Genomic DNA, 23,168 nt, shown 5'->3' with positions numbered 1-23,168 from the left:
ACACTTCTCTTGAAACCTCCCCGATTTCACCATTTAAAGAAAATCACAACCTAACCATCATGTCATAGCCCTTTCTATCTCTTCTGTTTACCTTTAATTTGCCTGACTCTAGCCAGACATTTTTGCTGCAGTCATTTTCCATTTGTTTTTAAAATAATTTTGCATTTTTTTCTTTCCAAACTGAAGTGAAGCAAATGCCAGAATCCAAATGGTTCATTTTACTCTAAGTTTTGATCTCATCATGCTCTTGTTGCCTTGCATGTGTGGACTGGAATTATTTGTCATTCTGCCATTGTGCAACACTGACAGAAATGCAAACAGAAAGGCTTGCATTAGTAGCTAGGTATCACACCAACATTTCAGGAGACAGGTTACCTTTTTTGCTGCCTGTTCTTCTTCTACACCATCCCCAATTACAACATATACTACTTTTCTGCCAAACCTTTGCATTATTCGTTCAAAGCAACTTTCTTTTCCTGGAAGATAAATGAGATAAGAGTTCAGAGTGAAGTTACCTGATTAGCTGCATGTTCCTCATCTCGGCCATCTCCAATCACAACATAAGTTATGTTAGTGCCAAATCTGGACACTATACGCTCAAAACAGCTCTCTTTGCCTGAAAAACAATGCACTACTTATTCAAGCTATCAAGTGAGTTACGGTGAAGCCCTACAAAGGATAATTACAGTGGTGAGACAATGTTATTACTACTTTTGTAAAGTTCCTAGCCTTGGGATTTTGAGCTAACACTGGTGAGAAGCAATTAATTCTCTTAGTGACATTAAGCTGCTCCAGGTAAAATTAAATCTCTTTCTTAAGAATTACAGGAAAGCCACTAAGATAAAGGAATTAGTGCTGTGAAAATGAATAGGTCAGGGAATTAATAATTGAATTTAAACATTTCTCTATAACTAATACTTTTTTTTTTTCCAAGGAAAGCAGCAACTTTAATTCTAGTGTAGCTGCAACAATGAGTGATGTAGCAATGGAAAAATTGTTCAAAGAACAATGGACAAGTAAAATAAAATCAGACAAAAGATTCCTGGGAGAACATCTATGAAATATTTGGCTCTTTTGGAGAAATGTGGAAGTAAGCAGGCTAAGCCAATAACAACAATAAACAGGACTGAAAGGGACCAAGCAAAATCATCTACTGATCTTCTCATTGTACTGTGGGTTCAGTTTTACGAACGAATGCTTGTGCTATCGATCCTAAACTGTCCTAATATGACGATTTCACTATTTCCAGAGGCAATCTCCATATTTAATTAACCCTTTCCATTAGGAAGTTTCTCTTTGACACACAACCCACATGTGCCCTATTGCAAAGAAATCGCACCTATTGTCATACCTCCCATCAACACAGAGAAAGATTATTTCCTTCCTCTCTGCAATAGCTTTTTACCTTGTTTGGTATTATGTCTATCCCCCACCCTAGGTTTTTCAGTCTCTTCTCACAAGCTCATGATTTCTAGATTTCCAGTTCTTACTGCCTTCCTCTTGCTTTTTTTTTCCAGCTGGCCCACAAAAAAGGGCTTATGATTAGGAAAAGCATCACATGCGTTAACTGTTGAGTGAGGACCAGATTCCAGCGTGTGCAAGCAACAGCCACAATCGTAGTCCTGTGCTCAGCACAGTGCAGAGATCATTGAGATGAAAAGTAGAGAGAGATCTGGTACCCAACAGAGTTTGCTGTGCTCCTGACAGGGATGTAACAGTGGCCACACTGTTCTCAGAAGGAATTCCTTGTGCAAAATTACTTCAACAGAGCCTCCAGAGACTGTGCTTCACTTCACCACCCCCTTCTGTGCTGTCGGCACTACTTCTTAATGCTCCTTCCTTTGGTCTGAGTGCAATCTCAGTGACTGAATCCAATGTGTACAGGCTGTATGACAGATGACATTCATTCCAGAGGCTGCTCAATACCATGTGGTATTTGGGATACTTTGTGCCTGGGCTTAAGTTTTTCAAGTATTTGAGGCATTTCTGTTCAAAGAACAGCTACAGCTAACTAAAGGATGACTGAGGTCATAGCTTTCTCTGACACTGTTAGAATATGTATTGTTTCTTTCACTTGTGAAAATCATTTAGGAAATGCAATGCTTTTGTCAATGAAGTGTCACACTTCATGTTATGTAAGGTGTCATAGGTATAGAAATTAAGCATTCCTGAATTAATAACTGGTAAACCATGAAATTTGCCGAAATTATCATTGTAGGCTGTGTCACATTTCACAGGAATGATAACTTGTCTTGGTTTACAAGAAAATTTTGGATGTGATTTCCAAAATCCATGAATTTCCAAACTGTAATACACAAGAGGTACACGGTTATCAACAGAATAGGGAAGTGCCCCATCCATAACACAACTTTTGTTGGTAATGGTTGTCATTACCATCATGGAGGTACTATGCTTTCAGAAAAAGCTTGTGAAGCAGTGGCCTAACTTACACAGAACTGGAGGTCAGAGCAGAGACTATCTTAACAGAAGTTCTGCTTAGATTTGAATTAAAAAAACACTTTTCTTCATTCTCTTCTGCACATTTTATGTTTTCTGCACCATACTCGGGAGTTTCTGATGCTTTTAATCAGTATGGAGACCTTTATTCCTTCAGGCATCATTGAAAATAAGCTGAATTTGGAATTTATTGACATAAACACATCTAAACATATGCAATGCCTAAATCTTATAACTAACACAGTAAGTGTCAAGGAAGTGGAGTAGAATCCATCCATTACTGGCAAAAAAATATTGGTAATGCAGTGTAGTCAGAATGGACGAAAGAATAATTTTCTTACCTATTTTGGTTGCACTGTAAATATTTTCAATAGGAAAAGCTCCTCCTAAGCTGTATAGCAGAACTTTTGCAAGTGCTGGGATAAGCTGGGTTGTTGTTACCAACACATTTACACAGTTACTCCTAAAATGAGAGAAATAGTTTAAGTTTGAATAGTTTAAAACCATTATCCAAATGGTGATGTGGTGAACCAGCTGTGGAGAGCATACTCAGGATTCCTCAACATTTACTTTCACTCACACAGCAGTGCAGCTCAGCACCATCACTTCCAGAAAAATGTACATAAAACTTTTGGCAAAATCATTTAAAAAAATATGCAGGCCTGATTTACAAGAAATATTCCACACTCGTTTGTAAAAAACAGGTCCTTGAAGATGGTTCACTAAAATACAGACATTTAAGGTCACCAACTACCTCCAAAAATAGGCTTTCTAATGCTTTGAAAGCATTATTTTCTTGCTGGCAATTACTTGCCAGTAGCTAGCAGCCAAATAAAAGTGTTAGGAGAAAGCAAAGACATCATTTGTTACTCCTGTCTTGAGGGGAAATAAACAGCCAATACACATTTCTGCACAATGACATCGCTTTCTTCATGTTTCAAGAGTAAGAATGTTTCTGAGAAGAGGGAGAGATAAGAATAATCATGTTAATGAGCTAGCATTAAATGGTGAGGATGAAAACTTGAATGGAGAAGCTGTCCTAGCAGTTACACAAAAGAAAACTCAGAGCCAGGCTACTTTAGGCTGGAACATGAGCATGACCATGTGAACATGGAGCTGAGTTGTGATTTTTCCTCCTGGTTCTTCCACAAACTCCAAGCAAGACCTTAGACTACTATTTCTGCCTTACAATATCTCAATTTCCTGTCAGGAACATATAGGTGATGTTTAGCTGCCTCAAAGGTAGCTTCTGAAGATTTATAGCTGTACAGCTCTTTGAAGACAAGACAAAAGACTATTATTTAACAGTCCTGAGTAACTGATAATGGTTTTCCAGACTCATCCTCCAATGCTCAACTGGACTTCATTACCGAATGTCTTTTTGAAGACTAGCAATTCGGAAAGAAATGCAGAGCTAAACACAATGGCGTACATAAATTTTTACTTTTTTTCTCTTGAAGTGTTTAAGACACTGTTAAATAAGCAACAATTAAGAGATAAACCTATTGCAAAAGTTGTTACGTTTAAAATAAGTTTTTCACATCTTTCCAAGTCTGTTCATTTTGCTTGATGCTGAGTCTTTTCCCAGACATGTTCAGAAGGCAAGATGGCTTAACGTTGTTCTTTTTTTATGGTTTAAAATCAGAATTTTTGAGGATTTCTGATAAGATACATATTGCATAGCTGACTAAGCAGCAGCAGTGTTCACAGTGTTATTATTTCAAAGGAACAATACATTTTACGTGTCATTACTGGGAACCCAAACTTTTAACTTAGTTAAAACAGATTTTTGCTCTTGAAAACTTAGATACATGCTTAAGCATACTGATTTGTCTGGAAAGACAGAAGGAAAATGTCTTTGTCTTCTGGGATCTATACAGTATTTAGGTAGCACAGTGAATAGGTACAAACATCGAAGGACAGAACATAGAGTCGTGAAGTTCAGAGGATGCTGCGCAAAAGATAATAAATTAAAGGCTGGCTCAGAATTCTACAATACCCTTTCAATGCACATAGGGCCATTTATCACATTTTAGAAGACACTTCATACTATCTTTAGTAAATGCTGGAATCACTCAAAATGAAATCTTAAAGGCACAAATTTATTGTAACCTCAAATGTCAAAAAATAGTCAATATAAGTCGAAAACTAGAAGCTTTTTTTACAGTAGACTCAAATACATACCTTGTGCTGATAATTGATAATGACTTAAGTGCATTTGTTAGCCAGGAGTCTGTCAGAGCTTCAATTTCTGCTCTTAATTGCAACCATGCATCTCTTTTAGCAGGACCCAGGAGTCCTTTTATGTAAAAAAAGCAAGAAAAGAAAAAAAAAATAAAATTAAGTTCTGTATTAGCTGGAATGCATAGATTTTATGGTCATTGTTTCTATTTAAATTCCACTAGAACTTGAAAAAACCTCAAAGAGAAAATCTATTTTCTTCAAGGTTCAGTAAACTGCTCTCTGTTTTTATTTGCACTCCACTATACCAAGCAATGTCAGTGAGTATTGCAGATACTAATAATTAGTTGTCTGATGTTTTTTGTCTATTCAGGCTACTTTACCATGTTTCAAAGTATACCTTTCAGAAATACATTTTTTTTAAAACAACCCCTCACATACATCTTAGTCTCTAATTATCAGAGGCAGTGACAAGGAGGTCCACGCCGTCAGGATCATAGGCAGAGACACTCACAAAATGAGAGACTAGAGAAAAACTTGACTTTGCAGTATCTGCGTATTTAAAACTGCCCTGCTCATGATTCTGTATATAGGTGAACCTCAGGTTACACATATGGAAATACATTTGTTTGCTGGTGGCTTGCTCTTCATGTCCTGTTGTAGTTAGTAACGATAGCTCCTTTTACAGCATTCACAGCCCTGAAATGGCTGCACATCTTATGTTGCCCTATCTCAGTTAGTCCTTAAAAGCACCTTAAAATCCCCTTTTGGGTATAAATGGTCAGATCTTTAAAAATACCCAGCCTATTGAATGCTGAGACATGAGTTCTTTGGAACCAAGCTATTTTAAATTTAGATTTGGTCCTGGAAGAGCAGGGAAGCAGGCTTCATGACATTTAGTATCCCTCTTCTCTTTCACACCCTATGTTCCCAAGAAGTGGTGATGGTTGCCTTCAAAAATCTGAAATGAAGCAACCTAAAAATACCTAGTTTGATCTAGCCATCTGTTGCCTTCTAACAGCTATTTTGAAATAAATAGATACATATGTGATAAAAAGATTATTAAGAAAGCTAAGAAGTAGAGGATGAATGAAGGAACTTGCCCGCTAAGGATGGAATATATTTCAGAAGCAAGATTTGTGGGAAAGAATAAAAACCTTAATACAATGCACCACATATCTGCACTCTGCCTTTGCAATGATGTTCCTCTTAGTGTGTTTACCTATGCTGTGCTTTTGGACTTAAACTCTTACTAGTGTTAAAGGGTTTATGAAATGCAACAGCTTTAGAATATTAGATGCATTAAGAGATACAAGAAAACCCAGTAAACTTCTGGGTAATACTGTTTCAAGTATTATTAATATATAAAAACTCTATTCATGACACCAATGAAGGTCAAGGCTGGACAAGTGAAAGCCAACTATCTACTATGACCCTTTGGTCCTTATTGCTTCTTCCTGTGGCAAGTAGACTCTGAACTACTAAAAGCGAACATATATATTCCAGATTTACGTAATTTAGAAAATGATTAAAGTAACAACTAATTCACTGTCCATATTAGTTGTACTGTTTCCCATTTCTGAGAGACTGCAGGAACTGCTAAAAGAACACCAGACTGTTTGGTTTTGCTGAAGGTGAGCTTTACTTTGAGTTTCAGGTTCCTTTGAAATAAATTTCAGATGAGTTGAAAAAGCCCATGCTACAGAATGGGAGAGTGTTCACTTGGACTCCCTCCTGGTTGGGTTGGCCTCATCATATCCTCAACTGTGGCTGTAGCAATGCTTGAAGACTTGTAATTATTCCCTGTTCTCACAGTCTCTTCTTGAGGGAGTCAGCTGACATATTCCCTCCTCAGAAGAGGGCTGGCTGGCTCTGCAAGTCACACAGAGCTCTCCAGAACACATTCTTCCAGTTCTGCTGCTTGATTTCCTACAAGCCTACTAGCACGGACATAAGCGACTCCGTGAATGAAAACAGCAACAGGAAAGCTCTTGGCCCAAATGAGACTTGGATTGCTTGCTAACACAATTAACTGCGTAAGCTACGGAGTCAACAAAAGGTGCTAGTGGCATAGCAGTGCTAGACTTTTCTTGCATCCACTGCTGAAAACAGACTAGCAGGTTCCCAGTAGAGAGTTCAGCAAACAGTGTGTTGTTACCATCCAGATCATGAAAATGTAGGATGGAAAAAGCTAGCCACAACCAATTTGTGCTGTGGAAACTATACAACATCTTTTCTAGAATAACAGCATATTTGAGGTAGAGTAAGTAGATCAACCAATCAGTAAGGTAAGTATAGCCGAGCTGGGTCTGAAGGAGAAAAATGGGCTCTGTAGAAGCTAAATGGAAGCCTGCTCAGTTTCCCCATCTCTGGTTCTCCTGCACAAGAGTGTAATGTTGGCTCTGCATCTACATCTGACATCTACAGTCAGTAGCGCTCAATAGCCCAAGGTCCAGTCACATCACTTTCCATTCACTCTGTGGCTTCCAAGGCACATTCCCTTGGTGGGAGTTCATCACCATGCAGTTTAACCTGATCAGCATTCTAAATTGGTTTTGGCAGTTAAACTCACCTCCTATGTTGTTCTTGTAAGTATTATACAACTCTTTTACTCTTCTGTAACGGAAAGCCAGCTTCCTCATCCAGTCAACCCCTCCTCTTACACCTGTTGGCAGACAAAGGTTTGCACTACTTGCAGCTGCATGGAAGCCATCAGTTGCAAAACTGTAGGTACTGCAAACACCCAAAATACAGTAAAAATAAATACAATGTATTCCTGTAAATGCTCAATTTATTTAATCTTTGAAGAAAAAACAATGAAACAAACGCTGTATCTTACCTTAGGTCTTGTCCATTATCATCAGAAGAAACATCATCTATATGAACTTGATCACACTCCTGTTGAAAAAACCCCAAACGATAAATTATCTTAGAATATGCTCACCATATGCTTAGTACAGATGTTGAAGAAATGATCGGTGCAGACCACTAACTGCACCAGAAGATGGCAGCATATGTACACCTACAGCTTCCTATAGCCATTAATTTTTTTTTAATACAACCTTCAACTCCTACACTGTTTAAATTGATAGTTAAAATAGGTCTTTAGAAAAGCGATATGTAATTTTAGTGTGATTTTAGATTAAAATTATTTTAACTGAAAAAAACTCAACAATTTCAAGTCTCATTTATAGTTTCTCTAGCACACCAATATTCCAAAATCACCTCAACTTTATTTCCCCACTTCCTAAAAGCTGGTTATGATGAACCTCAACAGCTATATAACTTTTGTTGAGTCTCAAGGAGTTTGGATGCCTCTCAGATTCTTTTATTGATTTATCCAAATGCCTTTCGCTGGAAAATCACAGATAATCAAGCAGTCCTGGAGAACTTCATTATATCCTGGTTTTGGAAGGGATGGAAGTTAACTCCAGGGAAGTGAGGTACACTGAAAAACTGAACTCCTCTCCAAGCTGTTTTTGTAATTGGATAACTACCAAATACCCTTTTCTGCACAGTCGTTACAGCAAAAAGATAGGAAAATGCAGAGTAAGCACAAATAAATAGATAACTCAAGCCACCATGCAACAGTAAATATGAACAGGCATCATATTACTGTCTTCTGTAGTGGCTAGAATTAACATCTTAACCCCAAAACGCACCTGAAATTCAGTGTCTGGAGATTTTACTTTCCTGTACGTGAGTAATTTTTTAATATTTCAAGTAGCTGTTGTTAACATAATCCTAATATAATTTATGAAAAAGTTCGAGGATGTATTTAAAAATTACTCCCCAACTAATGTTTTCCAATAATTTAATCTCATCACTAAGACAAAATTAGGCTGAACTTTCAAAATGCTCAGTTCTGTGCCTCAAATAAAGAGTTGTCTGAGTCATCTATGTCAAATGAAATTGCTGACAAGCAGCACTTAATTCAGAAAATCTCTGACATGCAGGAGTACGCAATTCTTAGTTTCCAATCTGAGTCTCATACCAATGCTAAATTGTCCACACAAAGGATAAATCTGAACAGAGGAGACATTTCCAAATGTGTATGCCACAAGTTTCTGGAGTGTGAATTTGGGGAATTACCATTTCTTCCTTCTGTTTTGTTTGCTTTGCACTGAATGAAAAGCTGACAGACTTTTACCCACATGAAGTTGTTAAAAAAAAAAAAGGGCATTTTTTTTTTTGTATAAATAAATACACATAATTTCATTTCAAATACATAATTTCATTGCATCATACAAGCAATCATAATTTAAAATTTTGCTTCAAGACTAAAAGAATAAGTGGCCAAACTCTGCTCATCTGGCTTAATCCATTAAGACAGGCATGAAAGAGCTGCATTCAGGGAACAGAAATGAAGCATTCTTCCCCTCACTGGAGAAATAACATTTTTTGGTTCTGTCTGATGAGATTATCTTGAGCTGTAGAGTATTTTAAAGAAGCTGGTTTTGGATGTAAATAGCAGATGAAAAGAGAAAGAAAAGGGGGAGTGGCAGCTGAAATAAAATATTCACTTCTGTATCCTTATGTATTATTTACACTCCAGAAAAAAAAAAAAATATGCAACTATACTCCACCCAGTGTAGGTAAGGAACTCAAAAATCAGATAAAAAGCCCCACTGGGACAAATTCTAACTCTGTATTTTGCAATATCTGAGCAATATCTGGCTTCCTAATCACCTCCACTGATTTCCCTGGAACTGGTCAAAACATAAAGAAACTTTAAAAGATTAAAAATCATTCCTGTGGATTTGTAGGTGTACTAATTAAACGGAGGGCACACAGAAGCACTGATGGATAAGAAGGAGTGTCTGCTGCTCTTTGGGTTTTGTTAAGCCTTTCAGCTACATTGTTCCAGATTCCAGATAACTGTTCTGCTGATAATTTCATTATTAAATTAAATATGAGTGGGTGGCAAAGGCTCAGCTGTTTAGTTTTATTTTTTTTATCTCACAGTTTGTTCATCGACTCCAGGAAGAGGAGATGAGGGGAACATGCAGTTTTCTGATTACTTGCCCCTTGTCCCTGCAAGAAGCTTGTTAAGTTTACAAGGGGATCAAACCCAACATTGCTCTCCAGCTTCCTCCTTTTCCCCCTTCCTCGTCTCCTCTCAGATCTGAGGCTCGCCTCCTCAACATACTGGCAAGACACACGTGCTGACCAACAACAAACTCATGGGCCCACCACTCCTTGCTTCGTTTTACTTTGTTTTCTTGTGGGGTTAAACCATGACACTGATCTACTTCAACTAAAATGTTTACCTTTTACAAATTCACTTATATGGCTTGAAAAAACTTGCTGGAAAAAAAAGGAAAAGCAGACAGTTTGAGCAGATTTGAGATAGTTCTCTACTTTTCCCAAAAGAAACAGGAAAGTGGTGGCACAACACTACAACTGAGCTTGCTTGTGGGGAGGAAGGAAAGCAAGCAAGCTCTCTGTCACTTGAAATGTTAAGGTAAAATACTTTTCACATCAGCTACAGTACTGGCTACACTCAAGTCACAGTGGCTCCCAGTCAGTGCAAGGTCAAAACTAAGAAAGATAAAATATATTTCCTATTACTGAGAGTACAGGAAAGGTATCTAGGTACAATAACTGGCTTTTGCTTGAAGCAATACTAATTTAAATTATATCTGAGTGCAGACAATTCTTTGCATCAATTCCTAGAGCCTGAAAATTTGAGACTACAAAATCAACAAATCCTCTATAAAAATTATGCTCTTGGAATGAACAGTAATTTCATTACCCGGTAAAAACACTGACTCACCACATTGAACATAAAAATGCTATTACTGAGGGGATATTCAGCACTATGCTTTCTCAGGCTATACAGAACACCCCTTTTTATCTATATGCTTCAGTCTCTGTTAAAACTAGTTTGACATGTCTCCCAAATTCCTAAATCCTATTTTTTATTTCTCATTTCTATTTCTAATGAGAAAAAAAAGATGACAAATCTTATTTAAAATATGGTAGGATTATCATAAAAATGGAAATGTAATTCAGTTTGTTTGAAATAAATACTTTTTTTCTTCATCATCCTGAGAGTGAAGGGGGATAATGGACTTGGAAGATTCATGTCCAAATTCCAGCTTGCAATTTCTAGAAATAGTTTTTTTTTTGCATGCATAGTATGCCCTACCAACACTTCTAAAAGCTCTCTTAAAATTAATACTGAGGTAGGGAGGAAAACTTCATTTTATTCCTTACCTGGTTGAGTACGGAATGCATTAATCTGGATACTATTACAGAACTGAGTCCCATCTCTAAGCATTGTTCAGGCACTTGAACTTCTAGAGCATCAGACTCCTATTTTCATGGCAAAACACCAACTGACCTCCCAAGCGATACTTCTCAAGCTAACTAAAATTTATACACTGAGAATGAAATAGCTGGAGAACAGCCTAGCCTGAAATAAAAGTGCAGCTTGGCTGATTAGAACATGGGTTACTGGGTCAGCAGGGAATGTCTCAGCAGATTGGAATTTCTGCATCAGCAGTCATTGTAGTGAGACAAATTTGCATAGAGGAAGGAAAACTTTATTTTTGTATGTGATAACTTTCAATAACTTGGTTATTATTACTAGACCCTGGTATGCAGTGTTTGCAACCAAGAAATACAGGGCAGAAAGAGAGCTTAGAGGACGCAGGGACTGGAGTCAATATTACAGGAATATAGGTTCATTAGTACGTTACGTTTGTCATGTCTGGAGCCACAAGGTTTATTGCAGTATGAAGATGAAAGCAAGACAGAAGGTATGGGACCTGATGGCTCAGCATTAAAAAAGTGAGATGATGAAAGGATAAGTATTCTGACTAGTGAATAAAGACCTATCTCACTTCCTCCAGTAAGAACTAAAGGTCTTGTGTCTTGATGGCCATGACCATCAGCAGCTCAGCACTCACCTCCCCTCTCCTTGGGGAGGATGGAGAGAGGAAGACAGAGAAAGAAAGATGAAGAAAGACGAAGAGGTGAGGGAGAGACCCCAAGTCAGAACTGGGGAATTCTCAGAATTCATTACACAGTCATCATGCAGATGCACTGTAATATTCAGTAATGACCATGTGCTCTGCAAACATATTTAAACAGACAGATTTATTCATCTGCATATTAAAGGATGCTTCTATGTACTTTGGCACAGGATGCCATGCAATTATATCTTATTTGCTAAGAAGACAGAAAATTGTTGGTCTTCTTGAATATGCCAGAGTGTGTGCATACAGCTCATTTCAGAACAAGAAGTTTGGAATTTTGGTAATCTTATAAGGGAGTTGGTTTTGAAACAAAGATGAATTCTGGGCTAGAAAATACTTAATTGCATATAGAAATTGGTTTTAATCAAATCAAATTGATTGAGTTATGAGATTTTCCAAGAGAGTCCCCAAGTAGTATTTTTTGATTTATCTAAAACTGAAAACTGCTTGGATACTGTTCAAGCTCTGGAATGAGTTGGAGTATGAATTTTTGGACAGGATATTAAAACCACCCTGTGAAGAATATACAAAATGTGATGATCCACCTATGACAGCTGAACCTTAGATCTACAAAGAAAATAAATAAGGAGAGAAAGGAATGAAGCTTCAGTGGCCATAAGCAAGACTAAAGAGGTATAGAAAGAGGGAAAAGCTCCATTTTGCTGAACTCTTCCACTTGAACTCAGCACAAGATTGAAGAACTCTGGGCACATGCTACTGAATGGCTTAAAGTTCACTGGGTACCACATGAAATCTGAACACGCAGGAGCAAAGGTCTGCTAAAAAGAAATTTAAGCAATGCTTTGAAAAATTTATTTGGAATCTATCCCTGGTACGGGGCACCAGGAGAACATTCACCGACTGCACTTGCATTGTCAAGTGATGACTCACTAGGACTGCAATAAAACATGGACTGGTGAAGGCATGTCCAGGGCTTTACTTTCTGACATTGCTGCTGCTGGAAGGAGGAAGTGCAGCTCACGTATGGGGTGAAGTAGATCCCATTTTCTTGACTGAAAAAGAGCTAAGAACAGATGAGGTCTGCAAGGGATGGCAAAGACAACCGCAGCCTGGTACCTTCTGCTTTTCTTAGTGCCTACAGTCGACGAAAGAACAAAAGAAGTGCACTAGAAAAATCAACATCCCAGTGAATGGAAAAATCTCACTTATCCTCATTTTTTCTATTCACTCGCCAGAGACTTTTTTCTGGCATTTTAAACAGAACCTCCAAGTCTTCCAGCTGCCGTTAGTGGCAAAATATCTGTCCACAGAGGGAACTCTGGGATCCACTCTGAGTAAGAAAACAACTGATTTAGACCAGGGGAAGGCCTGAAAAGCCCACAGTTTAATTTGAGAACTGTTTTTTACCCCCTGCCTCTTGACAAACATGGTTGTAAGACAGTCCCTTTCCATGCTAACAGATCCGGACCCCCGGAGCGAAACAAAACGTCTGTGAAGCCCAGCTGACGAGCCTGCTTTCCAGACCACTGTCCCTGCGGCCGTCCACCTGTGTGCTTCTGACAGCTGAGCAGTCCACAGCGGTCATTCCCTAGGAAGAGGTCTCTCCTTTTTCTGACAGGATGCCAAACTGCACACCCTGGGTACACCATGACAAAACGTGTGGTCGCCTGGTTACCTCGGGAAGAGACGTCACTGATGAGTATGTCTATCATAGTCCCAGCTCTCTGATGCTGCGGTCTTTGAGGTAAATGAAGAATATTCTACCTTTAAGCAAGAAAGAGGGGCCAGTGGCCAAAAGGCTAATCAGGTATGTGAAGAGAAGAACACGGTCTCTTGTGGTCAGATGATGGCAACCACTGAAAGCAAACGTAGAGAACTTCAGGAGAAAGAATGGGAGGCACTTATGGCTCCCTCCTGGCAATGACTGCAGACAGCTCTAAATCCATGGAAACTGAAAAGATGGCCATAGGACAAAGAGAGGAAAGGGTAGTTTGCAGATTCCCTCTCTCACCCAGTTTCATGGAAGGAATGTGGTGCCACGGGAAGTCACTGCCACCTGGCTAACCTCTCTCTGATTAGAGTATGACAAATCCAACATCTAGATAGGCAGAAAACGTCACACACAACAGACCCTAATGCACAGCAAAACCACTATGTGGTTAAAACCCCAGGAGTAACGGTGTTTATGTTCCTTTGATTCTTACCTCTAAATCATTAAAAAATAAATGTGTGTCAGCAAGATTAAAAATCATTTCTTCCATTCGCAGTCCAAGCGTCACGGCCATGGGCGGATCCTTAAAAAACAGAAAGCAAGGTTAACAACTTAAATACCTTTGAGTTATATCAGAATTACTTTAAAACCTGCTATATATAAAGTGTTTTGAAAAGTTAACACTGCAAGAAATGTCTCTAAAATCCTTTCAGTATTAAGCTATTTTAATGAGATGCTACAAGAAGAGACTGCTCAACCTGTGTGAGAACATTTGGGGAGCTGGGGATGTTGAAACAACAAGTTTTTGAAAGTCAAGGCATTTGTAACCTGGCTAAACTGACAGGAGAAAACCTGGTGGCCATACGTAAACCTGCATAAAGAAGGCTGTAAACTGGGAAGGAACTTCTCACAAAAGATATACATAAGAAAACCAATATTTATTATTATAAGAAAACACTAAAGTTTTCATCCTTGAGCCTTTTATAAAAATATGTAAATATCTTGCCTGTCAATTTGTGGACAGAAAGAAGCTGAGTCATGGACCAGTAACTAATTTTTCTGACCCAATGCACTGAGTCAGCAGCAGAAGTAGGAATGAAGTTAATTCATGTGACACCCAGTCCGCTGCACAATTCCTCTGATCTCTTGGCTTTTCTTCCCGATTTTTGGGCACACAGAAGTCCTCACTAAGGTCATGCTAAATTGGACTAGGAAAGGTAGTCATCTCTACCAAGTGATTACTTTGCAAGCAATTACCCTACACTGCGATAGGAAGGTGTGATTTAAGAGGCCTTTTCAATTTCTAATGTCTCTGTTTTATAAAAATACAAAAGGTAATCTGAACCTATGCCCATTTCCCCAAATCGAGTTTCACTTTGGATAAATCATCACTGCCTTGCCCATGCTTAGAACTATATCACTTCTTTCCCACACTTTCTGCCACTTCAGTATGTGTCTTCAAACCTTGCACTTGGTCATTCTCCATCTCAATATTTACCCTTCTTCCATGCAGGCACTCAATGATGAATTTCTGGGCTCTCCTTTATGATTTTATTGCAGGTATTCATTCAACAAAGTGCCTGTGTTCTTCTAAGTGTTCTTCAGCGTGCCTACAATCTATGGCCCAATATTTTAGGTGGTCCACAGGAATGGGAAAGCATATGTAAGTTTGCTTGTATGCTACAGATCATCCATTCATTTCTAAAGGGATCAAATATGGCATTCCTGTCCCTGGATGAGATTCATTCAAAATATTGCATTTGTTCGTAGGTCAGCTTTCACACTATCCCATCACTCTACCCCAGCAAGATACCACAAATCTACCAATCTGCAATAACAGTTTGAGAGCATTCAGTGTACAGTAAATGTGAGATAATTCATATAACTTTGCGAGGCTTGCTAGGAAAGAGATTAAGCCAATTTGCATTACCTTAGATTTGTTTTAGAATAAGAATGCACACGAACAGTTGCATAGCTGAAACCTCGTAACTAGTTTTATCATTGCCTTAATCATCTGCCTGAGCTTGTGGGGTTCAGTTAACTTTTTTATGCTTAACATACTGTAATGGACTTGTAAAAAAGATGTGATCCTCTTCTCATTAAAATAAGAGAAAAATCCATATTTCATCATTTAAACTCTAATTGACAGTAGCAAGTTTTCAGAAATCCCTTCTTAAATAGCTTGCGATTAAAAGTCTAAAAGTTTACCAGCATCTGGCAACAGAATCACACAAAACATCAAATGATCATTTGTTAGTATTAAGATCAAAGGCTTCCCAATCAGGATCAGACGTTTGCTACTCAGGGCTTCGCAATGACAGAATAAAAGATGGCTTCTGCCCTCAAGCACTTAAAAACTAATGGTAATATCTGAAACATAGACATATTTTGACCCTTGCTCATGAAAAAGGCAGACTTGAAGGGGAGAATAGCGTGCAAGAAATTGTAATGATCCGAAGTTAGAACCAGTTCTCTGGCAGTGAAAGGAAATATTTTTATGTTCACCCTTGAACTGGTCTAGACGACCTTTCAGAATTAAAAACCAAATGCAGTGCCTAGTAACATAACTTCATTCCTTACAACTTCTGCAGTCATGTTCACTGGATCTGAAAGTCACGTGGCTGAAGGCAGCAGCAAGTGCAAAGGTCAGTTTTCCAAGGGGATGATTAAGGAACACACATTAACAGATTTGCAAAAACTCATGTAAGATACTTAGAACACAAATCATCAAAATACTCTGGACTCATGAGATTCCTCATCAAGCCATAATGCTTTTATCAAAATGTCATCACATCTAAACATGTGTTTCTCTCTCCTTTCTCTTGCATTTTTTTCTGTGCACAGTAAATTATAAATTTTTCTTCCTAGATACAATATAATAAAGAGTATTTGCAACATGCTTCTTTACCTCAATCCTATGAACACTAAGGCATGTGCATAACTTCATGCACAGGTGGTAACTCATTATTATTTATGTGAGTTAAGTTATTCACTGGAGTGCTTCCAAGACTGGAATCTCAGATTTTGATTCTCAGCCTCTTTTTTCCCCTTCCTGGGTAGAAGCAGACTTAAATGCGGAAATTTGCTGTAACATATTCCATTATAATCCAATTTATTTTTACAGAAACTACCCACTATGTATCACAATTTCCTGACTTGCCTGGTATAGTTGAAAGACGTAAATGTGATAAAGCTTTTATGATCTTCTTATTAGTAGTATTTTTGTAACCAACTATGCCTGACTTACTACTGTTAAAATGAGATTTCCTAGGTTCCTGTTTTGACAAAGGCACGCATAGGATATTGCTAGGTACTATATGTAAAATAAAATAAAATAAAGCAAAGAGAATTTATTTCAGCTTAGCATGAAATCAGTCTGGGATCTCCCCATAACAACTTCTGCTAAGAAGAGTCACTGGAATTGAATTCTCAGGACATGAACAATTCTTCCTTTAATAAATTGGCCAAAACTTGCACTGTAACTGTTTAACAAGAATTAAACATCACATTCCAGCTCTTGCCATGTTAAGTTCATTCTTTCACATACAAAAATAGACAGAGAAAGCAGATTTGTCAGGGTCTTGTGGTTTCATAATGTTTGCACAATGTGGAGGAACATCCCAATCATCGTTTCACTGTCTTTCAACTTGAAGCAGAAGTTGCAGACTGACTCAAGTGGCACAAAGAACCGAGTGTTGAAACGAAAGCAAGAAACATGTGCAGCTGATACAGATTTGAGCACAGCGAATTGAGAAACTGAATAAGAGGCAGACTGAACTTCTGCCAAAATGGTATTTTGTGCTACTCTGCACAAGCACACACAAAAGAGGAAACAATAATAAAAAAAAATCTGGAAGTTTTCCCCAGATAATTTGCAGAATAAAGAACAACTCTTTGGCCCTCAGAGGCATGATTTTAGCCAGATAGCATTAGCGTGCAAAGGAATCAAGACCAGCTACAGCACTTCTGTATACCAAAATACAAATGACTTTAGTTACTTTAGTATGAAGCACTAAACTGGAGCCAGACTGTCTGTCTGTGGACTTCTGTACTAGACTGGTCCATCCACTGGAATGCCTCCTGGGACACTAGAGAAAAATATCCTGGGAGGACCAATATTTAAATGTTTTGACCAAGAGGAAAGTGACTGGAACAAAGCCCCACAATCTCTGTGTCTTTAGTGGAAGAAATCTATTTTATATTGTCTTAGAAGGCCAGGCTTCAGCACGAGATATTCAAAATCACTTCATTTCTTGGAAAAAAAAATACAAACACACCAAACTGGTTTTTATAAAACCTCAGAAAACAAATAGATAAATAGACTGTCAGGTAGATTCATTGTGACAGGAATTTGTATGCATGAAGCCTTAAAAATAAGCAAGAAAACAAGGAAAATATATGAATAATATTGTAAGAGTAGATTTTCAATGGGTGGCTGTCCCTGAACAGACTTACAACAAAATCGACCTTTGGAAAAGTTGGAAATGCTTAAGTTAAGTACCAATATTTTTAGCTGAAAGACACTTCCTTACATTATGTAGGAATCTCAGATTCAAGTTCAGCTCTCACTCTTTCATAGGGGACACTTGTTCCCAGGAGAGCTTCATGTGGGTGGCAAGGGAGGAAGAGAATACATCTCTTCTTAATAACCATATCTGGTGGCTGATGAAGGAAAACTCACATACTCCATAGGAAGTTTCTGTTCCACACTCTGTAGACGGAGGTAGGAAAATGGATTCAGAGGTTGCAGACAATGAGGGACTGAATGGACAGGACAACTGGAGGTCATGAGAGATACACTATTAATAGAGGCGGACAAAAGCATATTTATGAGTGAATTTGGGAATGTCATCATGGGTGGTAAGGGTGACAAAGGTTTTCTGTTTAATGACTGGACAGAGACCGAGCAATAAAAAGCTTCTGAGCCCTTTCCAGAGAAGTGTACAAGGTTAATGTGGCCTGTCCAACAACTTTCTGTCATTGGCGATGCCATCAAAAATGTCCAAATGTGATCATCAAGTGTGAATTTTTGCACTTGGAAATCACATTCTCCCCCTTCTAAGGTCACAGGGGACTTTCATTCTTTTTCATCTATTTGCACCTTGCATCACAGCATTTATCTGGGCATCCTTGCCCTCTGGATTAACCTGGGAGAAATGAATGAAATATAAATGCTCAGAGGTAGACAAAATTCCGGCTTAATCAGCCTTAGATGAGCAAGAATAACTGGAATGCAATGGAAGAAAGAATACACACTGTTCACAGGGAATAAGAATGTACCTCATAGACTTTTAACAGATGATGACATCTCCTAACACATGTCCTGTCACATCAACAAATCCTCACTTAAGAGCTCAGCATTGTAGAAAACTGTATCTGCCAACTGGTGCTCAGCTGCAAAAACCATCATCAGCCACACAAGTCATAATACAACAGCTTAAATGCCGATGTTCATAATTTGCTACTGCAGTAAATAATTAAAAATAGAAATGTACTAGTTTTATGAAGTACGAAGCAGATGAGCAAAAGAGCTGAACAATGAGAGGTACTCTTACTGCTGGGAGGCAGCACCGTTTCCCTGAAACCTAACAGAGGGGTAGTGCAGTTTTTATTCTCTTTTTAAGTTAGCTCTGACCAGCCCAATAAAATAACGACTACACCAAAAGTCAGACAGAAACACCCACAGGTAGAAAACAGCAAGCCACAGAATATTCCCCTGGGTAAGTTTTATATTTTAAATGTCAAAGTGATGCATTGACCAACCTCTGGCCAAATCCCTCCCACTTCAGTGGATTTTAAAGCTATACTCTACTGGTGCCCAGATAAGAAGCAGCAATTTGCCCTGTGTTTTAAAAGAGATGCTTACAGCTGCATCCAACAAGCTAAATCTTTCAGCAAATCATTAGTTTTGTTTTTAACAGGATTATTATAACAGCCCTATATAATTCTGAAATCAAATAGTTATAAAATCAAATAATTATAACACCGTGCAAAGTGCTGGACAAGTATATACCAAGGAAAGTGTCCATTCTCAACTCCAGAAATCCTCGGGCATAAGTCAGAAGTCTGTTGTTCTGACAAATATATGACCTGAAACTTGCCTACTGGATCCAGGCCCTCCCACATAATCTCTGCCAACGAATGCCCTCATTGCCTATGGGGATGTTGGTTTGCCTCTCCTTTTTCTCTTCTACTCCAACCACTTGTTAAAAAGTAGAAATACTTTGAAAGAGAATCTGTCTCCTCGCTTGTCTCAAGCACTCCTGCACTCATACACTGGTTCCTCTGCCTGGCTGTAACAGTGTGATGGCCACCTCCACATGCTGCACCTCCCCTCACTACATTCCCTGTGCAGCCTGAATTGCAGCAGAGCAGAGAGATTAGAAGACTAAATTCTGAATGTTTTGGGTTTTGCCCTGTTACTGCAAGAAATAGGGTAAAGAGGTAGTGGAAAAGGGGAATGAAAGTTTACATGTCAAGGAGTAGATGGGAAAGAACTGATGGTGAATATCCTTGCCTGTCTGTATATTCACACTAGCTCTAAACCTGGCATCTCACCCCTTGAAAGTATGAAGTGAACACACTTGGTATTAAGAAGATGCCTTCCCTTAAAGCAATGTTCACATTAAAGACTCACTAATCTCATTTAGAATGTTTAAACAGGGGGGAAGGGGAAAACTCTGCTTTTCCTGTGAATTTTTTGTTTTTGTGGTTTCTTTTTTGGGAGTAACCTGATTATGTTATCCAAAATGGGCTCACAAAATACATATGGAAGAACATACTATGCACAGCTGAACACCTGTGTAACACTACACACCTTTCTTTTTTTCAAAAATCAGAGAGCAAATCAGTGCAATTAAATAATTTAGTATCACCATTATTTTACACCACCCTGAATTTTTTTTCATTGTTAAGTAACAATTTTATACCACCTTTCCAGGATAAACAGCTATCAACACTTTTGAAAGACATATGTGCTCACAAGACTTCCATTGAGAACCTCACAATTCATGGAGTATTTACTCTCATAGCAACCCAATTCTCATTACAATCCAGACTCCAGTCTGGATTAAGACCTTCTTTACAGATGGAAATCATAGGCAGAAAATAATAAGGGCCACATCTGCTAAAGAGGTCATGCACCAGAGACTGACTGAGGTCCAGCTGTGCTATCTTCCCCTTTTCCCATGTCTAACCTCTTAGGCATTTAGGCTCAGACATATCCCATCTTAAGTTTAGGCAACACTTTAGTGACATGCAAAAGTTAAAAGCTACTCATGATAATCTCTCCCTGTATTCCCTTTCCTACTGCTCTAGCCTCCTTGCAGTCAACAATATATGTATTTGAGTTTCATTGGCAATTACCTTCCCAATGAGCTCTCTATAAATATGGCAAAGGTAGTCACTGCAGGAAGGAGAAAGTCTACTACTTTTATTTTACAGTCTCCTGAAATGCACACATTTCCCTATTTGTATGGATGCCACCTATAAGTACAAAAAAAGAAAGGATTATACTTAAGAATTCCTCTCCTTTTGCTTCATGGTTGTTCGTGACATTTGTTTACTGTTGCTTATCTCAGCAGCATATCTACATTAATTTCACTTGCCCTTGAGGTACTCTGGGTTTATACAAGCCAACATTATCTGCTGTCAGTACTACTGGCTGTTAATATGCCATTGCTGTTTCTAAGGACTCTGTATGGATTCTTAAAGAACAGTGGTACCGGGACTTTTTAAAAATATTGTTACTCATAACAAAGTGAGAAACCAAGAGGAATTAATTTCGGTTTCTGTCTCCAAGACAGTTTTCAAAGTTATCCATACAAGTTTGTGAGCTACAAAATGTTCTCTGATTTTTAAAACTTTGCATTAAAGTTGACTTGGACTTTAGTCATATATTATGTGAGATGGCACAGGAGGTGTAAACATCCTAAGGGCACAATCAAAAAAGGATGAAAGGAATGACTGCCTCGCTGGGGCCATTCAGCAAATTCTGTGGCAGTCTATGGGCTACACTCAAAAGTGATATAAATGCTTATGTTCAGCTAGGTTTCTCTCTTGTTTTGATAACTGTAAGTTAGAAATGGTTCTGACAAAGTCACTGTTGTTACAATGTTTGAAAAACAGCAGAAGAGGAGTTTTTGACAGAATACTGAAATGTGCACTGATTTGGCACTGTGAAGCTGCAAATCAAGCAAGGCTGTTTTTTACAAGACATGAATAACTACCCTTATCTTAGCATTCCAAAAATTCAGATTTTTGTCTGGGCCTGTGACTTTTCCTATTAGCTTTCTTTTTTAATAAGCACAAACAGCTGTCTCAAAACACAGAGGACTGGCCCATCTGTGGTTATAATCCACAGGTTCTGTCTTTGGACTCTTCTAACCCACTGGCTGGGGAGGTGGGTGCGGAAAGGATTTCTCTAATGTACTGCTTCTCACATCCTTTTCTTGAGCATCTGATTCTGGCTGGGATAAAGAGGCAGGAAACTTATCCTAAACAAGCCCTTCATCTGACGTAGTATGGACACGGTTATGTTCGTAAAAAGAAATACCTTTGTATTAATTACACTTGAATGGCACAACACCTAGAAAACCTACATCCACGTATGTACATACCAACATTCTCCCTGTCCATTTTCTTCCCTTCCATACGTTTGCCCTAATGTTTTGTTTTACCCAGACCTTTAGCTCTACCTCTCCCAGCAGTCTGCTCCTGTCTCAACACACTGGTCTTCCCACTACTCCCTTCTCCCCTTGCCCGAGCACCATTCCCTGGGCTCCCGTTACCAGCCCAGCGGGGCTCGCTGCTGACTCAGCAGGGGAGTTCCTGCTCCTGCTCCTGCAGGCTGCGACCGCCTCTCTCTGCCTCCCTCGCTCTTCCTCCTGCTCTCCTTCTTGCTGTTCCATGACCTGAACTCCTTATGGATCTCATCAGAGGGGAGAGGATGAGTACAACTGTCCTCTTGGGCAAGGGATTCACTCCCCGACATTACTCACCCCAGAGCCAGCCAAGGGAGCCAGAGATTCAACAGAAAAGCTGGGGAGTCAAAGAATAACATCTACAGCTGGCATTGGAACAGGTCAGTCTCTTACTCACTCATCCTGATTCATCAGTTTCCCCGCAAATTCACCCATCACTCCAGTTTATTACTTATTTCTTCCTCCATGCCTCCAGATACTGCCAGTTATTTCCATTTGCCTACTACATCTACTATCTTCTTGCAACATCCCTTCCAACATACGTCAGGAACCTCACGCTTATTCCTGTATAAATTCTTCCCTCATTTGCAGCATCTGCTTCAGCCCTGCCTCATATATTGTGCTTAGGGTCTGCGTCTCATTGGTCTCCTTGACTTTTTCACACTAACCCTCTGAAAATGGGGTTTACTGTACACTTTCCCTCTAACTTCACCCAAGCCATGATGAACAGGGAAGGTGAAAAACATGTACGTGGGCAGGCCAGATAGCTCTGATACAGTGAATTGAAGCAGAATTCATGGCTCACATACCTTGCCGTACTTCTGTGCATAGGATCCCGTAAGCAGCGAATGGAAAACTATGATTGTTTCATCCAAATCCCAAACAAATACACGCTGAAAACAGAAGTGGGGATAATATTATTAAACAGATAACATCAAAGTCCTACCAGCATCCCACCCAGGGGAGGCTAAAATCAACTGAGTCCTGAAGTTTAACCAATCACTTAACTGAGCAAGTTTTCTCTGAAAATCAGCAAGAACAGTGTATCATGCATGGTAAAAAATCAGAACAAGAGTAACTTTTGAACCTTTCAACCATTTCTTATTTGTCCTCTAAAAAGGTTTTCAAAAAAGCTGTATAACACAGATTTCAGAAAAGTGAAGGGGGTCAAAC

The 23,168-nt window shown here is 38.8% G+C and overlaps 1 protein-coding gene across 15 annotated transcripts in view; it reads right to left on the bottom strand.

Annotated features, from left to right (window-relative positions):
- Positions 1-23,168, bottom strand: part of EYA4 (EYA transcriptional coactivator and phosphatase 4) — a 157,614-nt gene that overhangs the window by 3,742 nt on the left and 130,704 nt on the right. For 11 of the 15 annotated variants that reach the window (XM_049800751.1, XM_049800756.1, XM_049800757.1 and 8 more), the window contains 7 exons: positions 22,805-22,888; positions 13,787-13,876; positions 7,478-7,536; positions 7,211-7,371; positions 4,642-4,756; positions 2,799-2,920; positions 376-476 (listed from right to left, as the gene is read on the bottom strand). In XM_049800751.1, the coding sequence (XP_049656708.1) occupies positions 376-476; positions 2,799-2,920; positions 4,642-4,756; positions 7,211-7,371; positions 7,478-7,536; positions 13,787-13,876; positions 22,805-22,888 (732 nt within the window). Of the gene's footprint in view, positions 1-375; positions 477-515; positions 617-2,798; positions 2,921-4,641; positions 4,757-7,210; positions 7,372-7,477; positions 7,537-13,786; positions 13,877-22,804; positions 22,889-23,168 lie in introns of all 15 variants that reach the window. The other 4 variants (XM_049800753.1, XM_049800755.1, XM_049800760.1 and 1 more) reach the window with 1 other exon arrangement.

The sequence above is a fragment of the Accipiter gentilis genome, chromosome 5, assembly GCF_929443795.1.
Source record: "Accipiter gentilis chromosome 5, bAccGen1.1, whole genome shotgun sequence".
NCBI lineage: Eukaryota > Metazoa > Chordata > Aves > Accipitriformes > Accipitridae > Astur > Astur gentilis.
The sequence above is the reverse complement of the archived record's forward strand: the minus strand, read 5'-3'. Positions and strand labels throughout refer to the sequence as shown.